Source organism: Primulina huaijiensis, chromosome 2, assembly GCF_012295235.1.
Source record: "Primulina huaijiensis isolate GDHJ02 chromosome 2, ASM1229523v2, whole genome shotgun sequence".
In the NCBI taxonomy this organism is placed as follows: domain Eukaryota; kingdom Viridiplantae; phylum Streptophyta; class Magnoliopsida; order Lamiales; family Gesneriaceae; genus Primulina; species Primulina huaijiensis.
The window spans coordinates 20,497,771-20,510,333 of NC_133307.1; the positions used below are offsets into that span (position 1 = coordinate 20,497,771).

Here is a 12,563-nt window from a genome sequence, read left to right on the forward strand (position 1 = left end):
AATTCATCGGTGTTCAATATTTCAACAACCGAGTTATTGTAGCTCAACGATGATCCTCCTAATCGATCCTGTCAGTTTCAGATTCAAGTCCCGTTGATTGCGGGTAGTTTTTTTAATTTATTTAGGTAGCTTTGTTGTTTTTTAGTAGTTTCTTTGTCCGAGATAACAAGTCTCAAGTCAACATTTAAATTCTGTCGATAATACGAGCACTTACATTATATTTTTGTAATATCAAACAATATCTCATACTTAAAAAAAAAATAAAAAAAAATGAGCATATATAGCTACTTCACAATGATAACTCATGCCCGGTGTAATGAACTTTAATATACCAACCGACAGTTTAAAAGGCAGTCCTCGAGTTGTATCCTTCGGGAAAAACAAAAGGGCCGATTTTTTTATATAGTACTTACCGCTCCTAAATGCCTGCCTTGGAAAAATTCTGCAATATCCAATATTATTTTTTTCATTCATATACTATACATAATATATACTCATTCATATACTATACATAATATATACAATTAATATGTTTAGTATAACAATTAACTAAAAAACCAAAAGATTTTCAAAAATAAATAATAGGTTAAACACTCCGATCCCCTTTAATATTGTAAATACACAGCCACAAAATATCATCTCCTCCAATAATTTATTTGCTATCCTTATTCTTTGTGTATTAAAATATAGCCAAAGAACTTTGTCACACCTGTAAAGTTGAAATATGAAAAATTCAAACTAAAATTAAACAATGCTTAATATATTTTTAGAAATTCGATTGGAGCTAGCCTCATTTTAGTTACTTATGAGAAAGATCGAATTCCATGTATTAATTAAAGTCCTTCAATGAATTTTGATTAGTCAATTTTTTTTTAAAAAAAAATTGTAATGATTATTTCAATAGACGTTAATAGTAGCAATTGTGTGACATACAAGTCAGTGAAGAAAACAAAATTATTATAATTCCTCAATTTTCCTCAGATCCATGTTCATGACATAGACAAATAGAGCCTGCATACGTTGCCTGAGAGAACATATATATAATAATATATATGTATGTAGAGATTATGTTACTCATGAGATTGAATGAATGCTCAATTCCAAGAAAATAGTTAGGATCAAAGATGTAGATCCAAACTCACGTGATCTTGCATTCCAGGCCTGGATTCATACCCGAACCGATTCTGAGAATTAGGGTTGCTGCTAGTAAAAGATGTAAATGGAGTCTGCCCCAGATACTGATGCATCGGCACCATGATAGAGCGTTCCCGAGAACCGAAAGACGATGAACTATGAGAGTCCGGGATACGCCACAGCCCCAAAGGGCTCCCATTAATGGCGGCCGGTTGATGCGAATTAAACGAGCCATAGCCGCTGCTGCCGTAAAGCCTGCTGCCGGTATTACCTGTACCGCTTTTGCTACTGCTGTTCCATGAGTGATAAGACAAAGGTAGGGAGAGGGCCGATCCTAGGCGCGAGTAGTTCATCAGGCCGTAGACTTGTGCCTCGGACTGCAAGTGGGCTCGTTTCGCATGCTGGCGCTCCCTCTTGTGCGCGTTCTGGTGGCCCCCCAGTGCTTGTGAAGTGGGGAAGTTCCGGCAGCAGTAATGGCATTCGAATTTCCTGTTGCTACTGATATCTGAATTGTTTTCATTACTTCCGATCAAGTCCTTGTTTGCATCATGATCCTCTTCTCGATCATTATTGTTAACTTTGTTGTTCTCATGGGGGTCTTCGTGAATACCGTTGTTGCCTCCGAATTCTTTGCCGAAAAGCCTAATGGCACCAGCAGAAGACCCCTTCTCTTTGACGAGCGGCGTGGGGCGAATAAAGGGCAACTGGGCGAAGGACTCGACGTTCATGAAATCTCGAGTCTCGCTCTGATCCATCTTCAACTCCATGGAATTTACTACAAAAGCTGGAGTTAGAGAGGCCGGGTGTAAATATATTTTTGAGCACTATCTGCAGAAAGCAAATCAAAATCAGCCTAGCTAGAAATGAAAATGGGAGTGAGCAGCTAATGGAGAAAAGCGAATGTGAAAGAGGAGGGGATTTTCTTGAATGTGGTGGTGGTGGTGGTGGGGTCAAAAACGGGGAGTGGTCATTGATCCATTGATTAATATTGGAGCTAAACCTCAATTCTTTTGATGAATGAACTGGGGATCAAGATAAGGTCCCCCCATGCAGCAACTCTTTCTCCGAGTTTTGATAGCAATATGTGTAATAATATATAAATGGACTTGTTTTCAGCTTCCATTTTGGCCTTTCCCTCCCTTCACTTTTAAAGTTTTTTATTTATTTATTTGAACTTCGATCCATGATATTTATTGTTCCAAGGATAGAAATGACTGTCATTGTCCTACAATAACGACCACTTCTATCACTACTTTTATTTGAGCATTATTTCCTCGTTCTGTGTTGAAAAGAAGGTAAGGAATTGAAAACAAACCCTTATATTAATTTCAGCATAATTTGCCTAAAATAAACAATTTAATGTAAACCATCAAAAGGTCAGATTTTATTTTACATATCACCCCTTTTCTCGATCTGTCACACATATATATAATACAATCTTTGGTCAAATATTGAAATATTTATGTCCCTAATTACTTTCTGATCAGATTGATATATAGCTAAAAGCAATGAATTAAATGTCGTGTATGATGATCAGATCAATAAGTCATGTTGGTAATATACAAAAAAAATAAAATAAAATAAAATTGTGTGTAATTAGTTATTTGAATGAATTAATGAAATGAGAGAGATGTGAGGAGAAAGAAGGTGGAAGGGGTTGGGTGGGTCTGAGTCAGGGATGAGGTACAAATACTTCTTAAATACTTGTGTAAGTATTTGTTGGAGCCATTCTGTGCAGTAGGCCTAAGAAATCCAACCAAGAATATTGCATACAACATCCATTAATTTTTTTTTATCCAACTTATTGAAATATGAGCACTACAACATTGCAATTTTCGGAGATTAATTTAATCATTTTTCATTACGTCAGCGATACATCGGTGACATATCAACGCTACATTGTAAAAAGACTGAAATTGTAGAAAACAAAGACAAAGATAACAAACTAAGTGAGCCGTACCTATGGTCGATGGGGCCTGAAACCAAAATTTAAAAATGAGTTATCTTGTAATTATAAATAAAGTTAAAATTCAGTTATCAAATTATAAATACAATAAATAATACATAAATACACAAGAAACAATATATTATATAAAAAAACAAGTCAATAAATATTTACATAAATAATAATCGTCTAATTATTTTAGATGAAAAATATTTCTCAAATTTGTATAATCCAGTTTTCGGATCATATCTTTGTCAATCAACGACATAACTAGCTCATTTAATCTATTTTGTGACATTATTGATCGAAAACTTCAATAACTTCTGTTATTAGGATGTTTAATTAACAAAATCTTATAGACAATATAAGTATTTGAGAATAAATCATTCAGTTTTATCAAACAATATAGCATCTTAAAAAATTGTTGAAGCTCTATACAATACTTCCTCAAGTTAGTTAAAAATTAACTCGTCAACTTATCCAAACTCAACAAATGCCCCAAAATCTCTTGATATTGTTTAAATCGTTCAAAACGAACTTGAAGAAAAGATCGAGTTTGATCAATTATAAACAAAAATTATTCAAATTACTCTTCTTTTTATTTAATATGAGGCTAAAAACTTTATTTCAGTAAGTCATCAACTCAAAATATATATATTAGACTCCCTCAAGGACCGGATTCCGGTGGCTTCCTTGACCTCATAAAAGATCCGGCCCTAACTAAGTCTAACAATTAGCAATTAATAAACACGATCAAATATAAAGTTGTTCTATATATGGTTTTTCTAGGAAAAAAGAAGAAGGAAGAATTGATGGTCCAACTCGAGTGCCTGCATGGGATATTTTTGCTGTTACAGTGTTAGCAATGCCTTGAAAGATTTGGTAAACTTGCATGTGGAACTGTCTCATGTATAAATAATATGAATACCATTTAATTCATAAGACATAATGAGATCGATTCACTGTTAGGTCTTCTGCTGCAGCACGTCCGTACACGCGAATTACTAATTATTTTGTAGTTAGGTCCCCTCCCTTTTATTTTAATCTTTATGTACGGAACTGATTATTTATTAATAATTGCTTATAATTAAGACCATGGTTTTATCATAAAGTTTTATTTTTATTAATTGACACTTTCTCGAACCATAACATAGTTTTTTTTTTTAATTCGGTTTTGATCATAAATTTTTTTATGTAATAATTTTCTTATGAAAACCATGTTTTCAAATTATTTAGTTTTGTAATAAATTTTTTATTCATTATTAGTACTTTCTCAAACCGTACGTAAAATAGTTTTTTTTTGGTCAGGTTTCGATCATGATAAATTTTATCACGTACGGCACAGATTAATTAATAACTACTAATTAAAACATTAAATATTGTTTTTTTTTTTAGTTAGGTTCACCATAATTTCTCTTCAATTTCATATTAAGTGCATAACGTTTTACTATTTGACCAGCATGCTTTTAATGTTGTCTAGTATAATTTATTTTTATTTTTATTTTAAAATAAGAGACATAATTTTTTTTTTAAAAAAAAAAATTCCCTTTACACGAATACGAAATTATGTGTAATAAATTAAATTAAAATTTCTTAAATTAAGATTTTACACATTTAGATCATATAATCAATATTATAATTTTTCATTATATAGTTAGCTACATATTCATATTTATTATTTCTTTGGGTACTGCATACATAAATTCGTGCACTTCATTTGTCACATCTTAATTATTGTTCCAAAGGAAATAATTATATTGTTAGTTGGTATTTCATATTTCAAATAAGAGTAATGCTACATGTACATCCATATTTGTACATTAATTTGTATAACACAAAAAATTCAATGCAAAAATTCAATTTATCAAAATCTCACTATATATTGAATACAAAATCTCGCAATATAACAGTAAAATCTCGCGATATAATGGTTGTAAATATCGATGTAACGATATATTGGTCGTAACTTTAACATTATTCTTCAAATAATAATACCAAATTAGTTAAATTTCATGTCATGTTTGAATTAAGCACTAAAAGACATGCTTAAACGCAAATGGCGAGTTAGTATTGATTACCTAAGAGTGATAGTACATAAATATTTTTAAAATACACATCATGTACATTTGCGAAAATCAAGTGCACGGAACCAAAAACGATTAGAACTTATTTACATACTAGCATGAAGTACGTGCGACTCACGTAAATATCAATTATATAATAAAATTTTTAAAAAATCGATTTTCTAAAAAAACAATTAGAATCATTTTTTTTATTATTTATATATGTTTATTCTATTGTCATATTAGACAAATAATTTAATTAAGAACTTATATAACTTACTTTCAAAATTGTTTTGCAAATTAAAATTCAATATATTGATTTTATGTTATATAATAAATGATAATNATTTACATAAGTGAAGCACTCTAACGACAAACAATTATCAATTTAAAATCTTTGTGACTAAGTCATCAAAATAATATCAAAACTAATGGAATAATAATTTTGATAGTAAAATATAACCCATGATATTAAATTTAAATAATATTTAACCTCATATGGATTTTTTAAAACCTTTTTTTTAGAATTTTATATCACAAATAATTAATTCTATATAAGAATCAATCTTTTGTAGACTAACATTGATGACTATTAATTTCTTGTTAAACACAATTTTAAAATAATAAATAAATCAACATATGTAATGAAATACATAGTCAAATGAGATTATATGGTAAATATCAAATAAAATATGATATGATCGTTTGAGAGACAAGCATTGAGCTACAATAGCTTGGTTTTTGAAATATTGATAACTGAGAAATTACATCGAGTTTGATTTTTAAACGAAGCGGAAGACACTCAAAATAATATTTCGTATTAAACATTTTGAAAACCATTTAAAAGATATGCAAGTTGAATGTGTAAAAACGTTTTTGGTTCAAGCATTTTATCAAACACTTGATGTGAAATATTTTGGGTATTTGAAGAACAAATAAAATGCTTCAACAATATATCTTAAAAACAATAGCAATAATTAAATATAATAAATAAATAAACACAAATTTGTTTATCGATGTTTGGAGATTAAGAACTCCTACGTCATACCTTCTTCCACCTAGGAAGGATTCACTAGAAGACTTTGATTTATACAACTTCTTGTATAAGCCCATTTTAACTTAGGACCTATCTATCGCCTAATTGAAACTGCTAGCATACTCGATTGTAGGCTGCAACCTCACAATCCGCATAATGTTTAACGTCTTCTATGTCAATACTACAAACATAATCTTTAATGTCTTTGTGTGAAGACCGACTCAACTAAACTTTGAAGTTCAACTCTCATGCATATCTATGAGTGATTGTGTGTGATGAATTTTACAGTATATGTATATATCTCAATGTATCCTTAGATTAGGCTTTCTCTCATTCTAGATAATTTCTTCAAGTAGGTTGTCCATGCTTTGAATTATCTTCCAAAACTTGTATTTAATCTTCAATAAGTTGTATATATAGCCTCCAATAGGGATATATACATTAGACACAAGAGTATGATCATTTCGAAAGGTTGTGTACGGATTCTGACACTGCAACTGTCAAATTCACGTTTCCGGCCATTTTCTGAAATTGAGCTGTTATTAGATTGAGTTGATCAAACTGTGTTGATCTTATGGTCTGATCTGGTCTGTTATGAGATTTAGTTATTGACTTGATCTGAGCTGTTGCCAAACTAGTAAAAGTGTTGTTGGATTTGCTTTGTTATAGGCTTATAGCTATTGATTCGTCGATTTTTGGACAAAGTGATAAACACAAAAATTGTAGCACTTTCTCTTAGATTTCCATGGAATCATGAACCACTAAATTCCAAGTTTGTATGAGAAAGATAACTCGACAGATCAGGCTGTTAGCAATCTGTAACTTGTTCTTCATTCTGTGCAGAACCAGCAAATTTATCTTGGTTTATCAGCTTCCTCTGCTCCGATTCAGATTTAATCTTATGAATATGGTTTTTAGATCATTCTCTTATCTTTGTAATTCATATTGAATCATTCAATTTGAATAAACAAGCGGAGAGATATGACAAAAATACAAGAACTGCTCTATCCAAGCTTATTGTTATTTCTGTTTCCATTATCTCAATTTTGTGACTAATATTTTGCATAGATAACGTTCGAACCAACTAAACTGTTGTGAATATGACTTGTGTGAAATTGATTTTCTATGTATTCATATTTTCGGCTTGTATTTGCATCACCGAGCTGTGGAATATCATAAAAACATTATAGCTCGCCAGATTTTCAGTTTGATTGATTTCGAGTTTCAGCTTCCAACTTGACAGAACAAAATCACACTTGAGTAAATATGTTAGAAACACAAAAAAATTTTGTTATCATCAAAATCAAGATTATTGTGTTTCTCAACCCAACAATCTTTTCCTTTTTGATGATCACAAAACTTGAATAAAAAATAATTTCATCTATCATATTTATCCCCTTTTTGTGTGAATAATAAAAAAAAGACATTTTTTCAAAGCTATTTAATCATAAACTTTATCTCCCCCTTAAAATTATAATGAGTTCTCCTCCTATATTTTTTAAAATTGAAATTGATAAAAGTAGAGAGATGACTAACTAAATTTATCCATATTCTATTTTATGTAGGATCACACATGATTTGATTTTAATGAATAAACTGCTTCTCCTCGAGCATGTCCACGCTGAATATTTTACACCACTGCAATCCTCTAAGTTCTAGTTTTCAATACTAAAAGTCGTTTGTGATTTTGATACTCGAGCAAAAAATTATGTAATTTTTCTCACAGTTGCTGCAAGCTGCTCGAAAATTAAATTTGGCACATATATGTTAGAAAATATTTGAAATTTCAAATTTTAAAGATCAAAATCAGTTTAAAATTTTGTTTCAAGAATAAACTTCTCTGATACTATCTTATTTCCCTGCCCATGAGTCCAAGGAGGTGCATGTCGATCTGCTGGTGCTATCTTATTTCTCTTAAATATCAGTCTTAATTTTTTCCTACCGACGACCCTATCCTCAACAGAGACAATATTATCCGTTAATATCTGACATCACTCTTTTACGACTCATCTAGCCAACCATATCAAGCGGCGCAGCGTTAGCATCTTGACGCACAAGAACTTTTCAAGAGGTAATTCATTCCAAGACTAATCTCATTCATGCTTGTTTAACCCAACATCTTCGTCCCCCCCAAACCAAAAAAAGGATATAGAAATATTTTTCTTGGAAGACTTGAAATCATGACCTCACAATGACACTAATTGTCAGGATCAAACATATACCACTGAACCAAAAGCTACAGTTTTTAGCCAATGTATAACTTTATTTATTTATACTTGTGGCAACACATAGTACACCTAATTGGATGTTAATGGGTCGGGCTGTCAATCCCATGAGTCCGAAAAAATGAGTGTATATCTGGTGGTGTTGTCTCATTAGATATTAGTTTTACTATTTCCCTATCACTGGCCGTGACTGCAACAGGACAATATTATCTTTCAACATCTTGGGTCACTATTTTACATTTCCTCTAGCCAACCAGATCAAGTGACGCAAGTTATTAGTTTGACGCACGAGAATTTTCTAAAAGATCATCCATCCAAGTACTACTCACAGTCATACACGCTTAACCCAACAATAATTGATTGGAATTTTCGCAAATTAACGACAGTTGATAGAGTTGGGATAAAAATAAAAAGTTGTTGTATAATGAAATGTCACGCCCTGAAACAGGGGTTAGTCGACACCGGATTTATTCAGTAATCACATAATTACTAAATAAAAAGCCTAATAATAAAGTATAAACCAAAACAATTTGATTTCATAAATACCATAAAATGAAATTGTCTTTACAATAATAACTCTCAAAACGATAAAAATCTGCGGAAGCGTGTAAAACTTGAATAAAAAACTCAAAAAAACATAAACTTGATTAAATTTCTTCATGCGTCAACTACCAGCCCCAAAACTGACGTCTGATTCTTCTGCATCTATTTTTTTATTCTGACTTATCTAGAAGGATAGAGTAGGGGGTGAGTGATATAGTCGTTACTCAGTAAGCGAGGGCCGTTCAAGCACATACTTAAAAAATACACATGAATTTCAAAAACCACATATCATATCATGCATAATACGATTCTCATAACATATCATCATCATAACCATAAGCATAATTTTGGCCAAGGCACTGAGATTTCTCTACTTTCCTTGGTTTACTGATATCAGTCCTTAATTTTTACTCCTCTAAGGGAGCAAGGCCGTATAACGTCTATAATCCCACCTTGTAAGGGCCATAAACATAACTCATATTGGGATTCTCACTCATATCTAGTTGAATCCTCACAGTGTCAAAACATAAAACATAGGATAATCGTATCAAGAAAGTGTACAAGAAGAATTGCATTCGATCGTAATTTTCGAAAAACGAAATAATTCACAAAGTATAACTTTATTTCTTTATACTTGTGGCAGCACAAAGTGCACCTAATTGGATGTTAATAGGTCGGGCTGTCAAGCCCATGAGTCCGAAAAAGTGAGTGTATATCTTGTGGTGTTGTCTCCTTAGATATTAGTTTTACTATTTCCCTATCACCGGCCGTGACCGCATCATGACAATATTATCTTTCAACATCTTGGCCCACTCTTTTACAGTTCTTCTAGCCAACCAGATCAAGTGAAGCAAGTTAGTAGTTTGACGCACGAGAATTTTTAGGAGATCATCCATCCAAGTACAACTCACACTCATACATCACTAGTAGAATTTCCTTGATTTACTTCGTTTATTCAATGAAGTCATGGTAGATAATTGCTGAAATAGACGCACGTGAAGTAATAGGGTACCATTTTACTTCGCATTATAACCGAAGTTGTATCCAAGAAATTAGCGAAGTATTTGGCCGGTTCAATGAGGGAAAACCGGTCCAAATATTGCGACGGTTTATATAAAAAACCGTCGCTAATTATATCATAAACTGTAGTTAATTAGCGACGGATTTGGATATAAACCGTCGTTAATTTTATTTATATATATAAAAAAATTGTTTTATAATTTAATAAAAAAAATTTAATTTTATAATTATTTGTAGATACATGCTAACAAAATTCATGATTCCAACATTCAGAAATTTACCAAGAATTGAAGCTAGAAAAACTTATTGCAAACAAAAACTAAAATCGCCTAAAGAGAAATTTATCACAGATGTGAGTGGTGTGGAGGAAAATGGACCGAATGGAGAGATATTTATAGACAATTTGCGATGGTTTTTTATTTGCGACAGTTTTTGAAAACCGTCGCTATTAACAACAGTTTTTGGACAAACTGTCGCAATTCGCAACTGTTTTTTGAAAAATCGTCGCTATTATTAGCGACAATTTTATTAAAACGTCTCAATTAGCGACTGTTTCAGCGAAGTTTCAGTAAACTGTCGCTAAAAAAAGCGACGGCTTCAACAAACCGTCGCTAATAGCGATGGTTCCACATTCGCAATTAATTAGCGACAATGTTATTAAAAACCGTCGCAAAATTTTGCGCCTAATTTTTTTGTAGTGATATAACTTCATAGTTTACATTGATTGGCGAAGTAAATGTTTTGTATAACTTCATATGTTTTGTATTTTGGTGAAATAATTTATGCGAACGACTTCGTTGTTATGGAACTATGATGAAGTAATTATATTCTATAACTTCGCCATAATTTTTATTTGTTGAAGTATTTGATATTTTGTTACTTGACAATTTACATTTATTGGCGAAGTAGTCGATCTGAAAGACTTCATTTTTTTGTATTATAATGAAGTAATTAATAAAGAATGACTTCACAGCTATTGAGTTGTATTAAAAGTTAATTACTATCAGTTCATCTTTTACAAAGTAATTAAAGGAAATTAAAAGTTAAGTATGATTCATTTTTTTACTTCACTATATATAAATTTTAATTTTTTTTAACTTTTTACTTCATCAAAACTACTATGTCGAAGTAAAATATTACAAAAAAATTAGAAGTAAATTCCGTGTTTCACTACAAGAAATTCTGCATACAACAACGCATATATGACAACGGTTTTTGTGAAAAACCGTTGTCGTATGTGTTTTAACAACGGTTTTAGTGAAAACCGTTGTCTTTTGGAGGCCAAAGACAACGGTTTTAAAAAACAGTTGTCTTTGGGGGGTCAAAGACAACGGTTTTCAAAAACCGTTGTCTTTTTGGGGTCAAAGACAAAGGTTTGTAGGGTCAATGACAACGGTTCTATAAAACCGTTGTCTTTGAGCGTTTTTTAGGGTCAATGACAACGGTTCATAGAACCGTTGTCTATTAGCGTGTTTTTTGGACAATCTACAACGGTTTTAAGAAATAGTTGTCGATTAGCGTGGTTTTTGGACAAACAACAACGATTTTTAAGAACGTTGCAATATTTAGCGACGGATTTTATAAAACCGTCGCTAAATATAGCGCCGGTGTAATGGAAACTGTCGCTAATTTTAAATTAGCGACGGTTGTGTATAAACCGTCTATAATTTAGCAACGGTTTTACGTAAACCCGTCGCATGTTTAACATTAGCGACGATTTTACAAAACCCGTTGCTAAATATAGCTACGAGTTTTATTAAAACCGTCGCTACATTTAGCGACGGGTTAGATCCAAAGAGTCGCAAAATTTAAAACTGCGACGGTTTTTTAATTACCGTCGCCAATAGCGACAGTTTAACTAAAACCCGTCGCAAACTGTCTATAAATAACCCCATACTTGGTCCATATCCCTCCACAACACTTAAAATTTTTCTTCTTTACACGAATTTATCACTTCATATAACACTTAAAATTTTTCTCACCACTTCACAACACTTAAAATTTTTCTCTCGTACACGATTTTACTACTTCACAACACTTAAAATTATTCTCACCATTTCATAAAATTTAAAATTTTTCTCTCTTAAACGATTTTACTACTTCACAACACTTAAAATTTTTCTCTTTTACACGATTTTAGTTTCGATTGTTAGTTTTTTTAGATTTATTAAATTATTAAAAAAAAATTTATTTTTCGAAACAAATTAGCGACGGAAATCATGGTTACTAACCGTCGCTAAAATTAGCGACGGAATTCATTGATAACCGTCGCTAATATTAGCGATGGTTTAATAAACCGTCGCTAATTTAAAATTAGGGACGGTTTTTAATAAAACCGTCGCTAGACTTACCACAACGGATAAAAACCGTTGTCGTTGAACGGACTTTCAACAACACCCTCAGTTACAACAGTTTTAGAAAGGCTACGACAACGGATAAAATCCGTTGTCGAATGCCGTTTTTGGTGTAGTGTTTTATAAATCTTGAAGTAAAAAAAATGTTTTACTTCGCCGGTGTTATTAACGAAATTAATTGGTATATACTACTTCATAATTAATAATTGCCGAAGTAACCAGTGACGAAGTAAAATCCAAAAA

At 31.7% G+C, this 12,563-nt stretch overlaps 1 protein-coding gene across 1 annotated transcript; it reads right to left on the minus strand.

Annotated features, from left to right (window-relative positions):
* Positions 1-938: 938 nt before the first annotated feature.
* LOC140959691 (zinc finger protein 8-like) lies at positions 939-2,259 on the minus strand. The gene has a single exon (XM_073417661.1). It carries the CDS (start codon positions 1,899-1,901, stop codon positions 1,119-1,121), a length of 783 nt encoding a protein of 260 aa, XP_073273762.1. The 5' UTR covers positions 1,902-2,259; the 3' UTR covers positions 939-1,118.
* Positions 2,260-12,563: the final 10,304 nt, after the last annotated feature.